This window comes from Nothoprocta perdicaria, unplaced genomic scaffold (assembly GCF_003342845.1).
Source record: "Nothoprocta perdicaria isolate Ctin4 unplaced genomic scaffold, notPer1 scaffold_149, whole genome shotgun sequence".
In the NCBI taxonomy this organism is placed as follows: domain Eukaryota; kingdom Metazoa; phylum Chordata; class Aves; order Tinamiformes; family Tinamidae; genus Nothoprocta; species Nothoprocta perdicaria.
This window is the reverse complement of record NW_020454638.1, coordinates 489,931-491,523: the sequence shown is the minus strand read 5'-3', so window position 1 is coordinate 491,523 and position 1,593 is coordinate 489,931. Positions and strand designations below refer to the sequence as shown.

Below are 1,593 nucleotides of genomic sequence, written 5' to 3'. Positions count from 1 at the left end.
GCGCCGCTGTCCCCCGCGCTTCGGCTCGCGCGAGCTCGCCGCGCGGATCCGCCGTGGAGCGGGTCTGGGAACGCGCCCTTCGGCCGCCACCCCGGCGCTCGCAGGCGGTGTTCAACGCGCCTGCCGTGGGAGCCGCCGCGAGGGCCGAGTGCTGACGCTCTGTCCCCTTGCTGGCTTTCAGGGGGGCATTCTCGGTCGTGAGAAGATGTATGAAAATTACGACGGGACAAGAATATGCTGCCAAAATTATCAACACCAAAAAGCTGTCGGCTAGGGGTGGGTATATTTTCACTGTGTGTTTATGATGCTGCCTTTTGCCCTCTTTTTCATTCTTGGGAGTAAGCAACAGAAACAAACAAAATGTTTAAATATTTTTATTTTCATCATCATGTTTTCCTGTTTCCTCAAACGATATTTAGAATTGTCTGCTAATTAGCTGTTTCATAGATTGACCATATACAGGTCTGAGGTTGTTGCTGTAAAGTGTTTAAAGGAAAGATGTACAAATTCTTATGGGAGCATTCCACATGCTGGTTTTATGTGGGAGGTAAGGAAATAAGTTTTCATTATGGCTTTTATTTAAAACATTTATCTCAAAATTTAATGGAATTCCAATCCTCCACTTCAAATAAATGTGGACATTAAGCCATATCTGACTGTGAATGCCATGAGATAAAAATATCATTCACTGCCCTGGGCTATGTTTTGGGTTTGGTTACTACAGAAAGGAAAAAAGGGTTTTAAGAAGTAACAATTTGTTAACAAAGTTATTCTCATTAAGCGATGAATGACATGACTGTTACAATTGTAACACCTGCTATACCGGGTGTTTACAGCTTAGGTTTGGTGTGTATATTTTCGGTATATTTCTTGTACTATCCGTTCTGTGGGTATATGTTTATGATGCATTTGAAAAATTATGTATGTACTGAGGGTTACTGCTATTGAAAGCAGGCCTTAATGGTGATATGTCTATTCCTTGGTAAATCCAGGTCAAAATGCTTGTGCTAGGATGTCAGGGATTACGGATTATTCTCTGTTAACATTATCTCTGGTTTGATATGAAGTTGTTGTTCTGCAATGAATGTGGAAATTAATAAGCAAATCATGTTAGCAGGTAAACCTCTGTTTATGGCCTGGTTTACTTAAGATACCAACCAATCATTTCTGGTAAACAACAGTCTGAATTAGTACATACATTTATGCATAAAATTTTCCTAATGGTACTCTGGCACGTTCCACTAACATACTGTTTTCTGCTGCAGAGCTTTTAATTAATACTGTTTGATTTTCAGCTAATGAAAAGGATGTGATGCTTTACTTTTTACCTTACATTGACCCTTAGACTTCATATTTTCACTGATAAACGTGTTTTTCATTATTTATTTTTTAACCTATACCTAAATTGAGAATACTCATTTGTGTAGGATTTAGAGGGAGAAAGGTTAAGAACATGAGAATACTCAGGATGAAATATGTTGCCAATTAAAAAAGATTTTTTTCCTTTTCCTTTTCCTTTTCCTTTTCCTTTTCCTTTTCCTTTTCCTTTTCCTTTTCCTTTTCCTTTTCCTTTTCCTTTTCCTTTTCCTTTTC

General features: G+C 39.0%; 1 protein-coding gene across 4 annotated transcripts in view; it reads left to right on the top strand.

The window, feature by feature from the left end:
- Positions 1-187: 187 nt before the first annotated feature.
- CAMK2D (calcium/calmodulin dependent protein kinase II delta) overlaps positions 188-1,593 on the top strand; it is a 134,180-nt gene continuing 132,774 nt past the window's right edge. For all 4 annotated transcript variants that reach the window (XM_026034602.1, XM_026034601.1, XM_026034600.1 and 1 more), the window contains exon 1: positions 188-276. In XM_026034602.1, the coding sequence (XP_025890387.1) occupies positions 210-276 (67 nt within the window). In that variant the 5' untranslated portion in view covers positions 188-209. The remainder of the gene's footprint in view (positions 277-1,593) is intronic.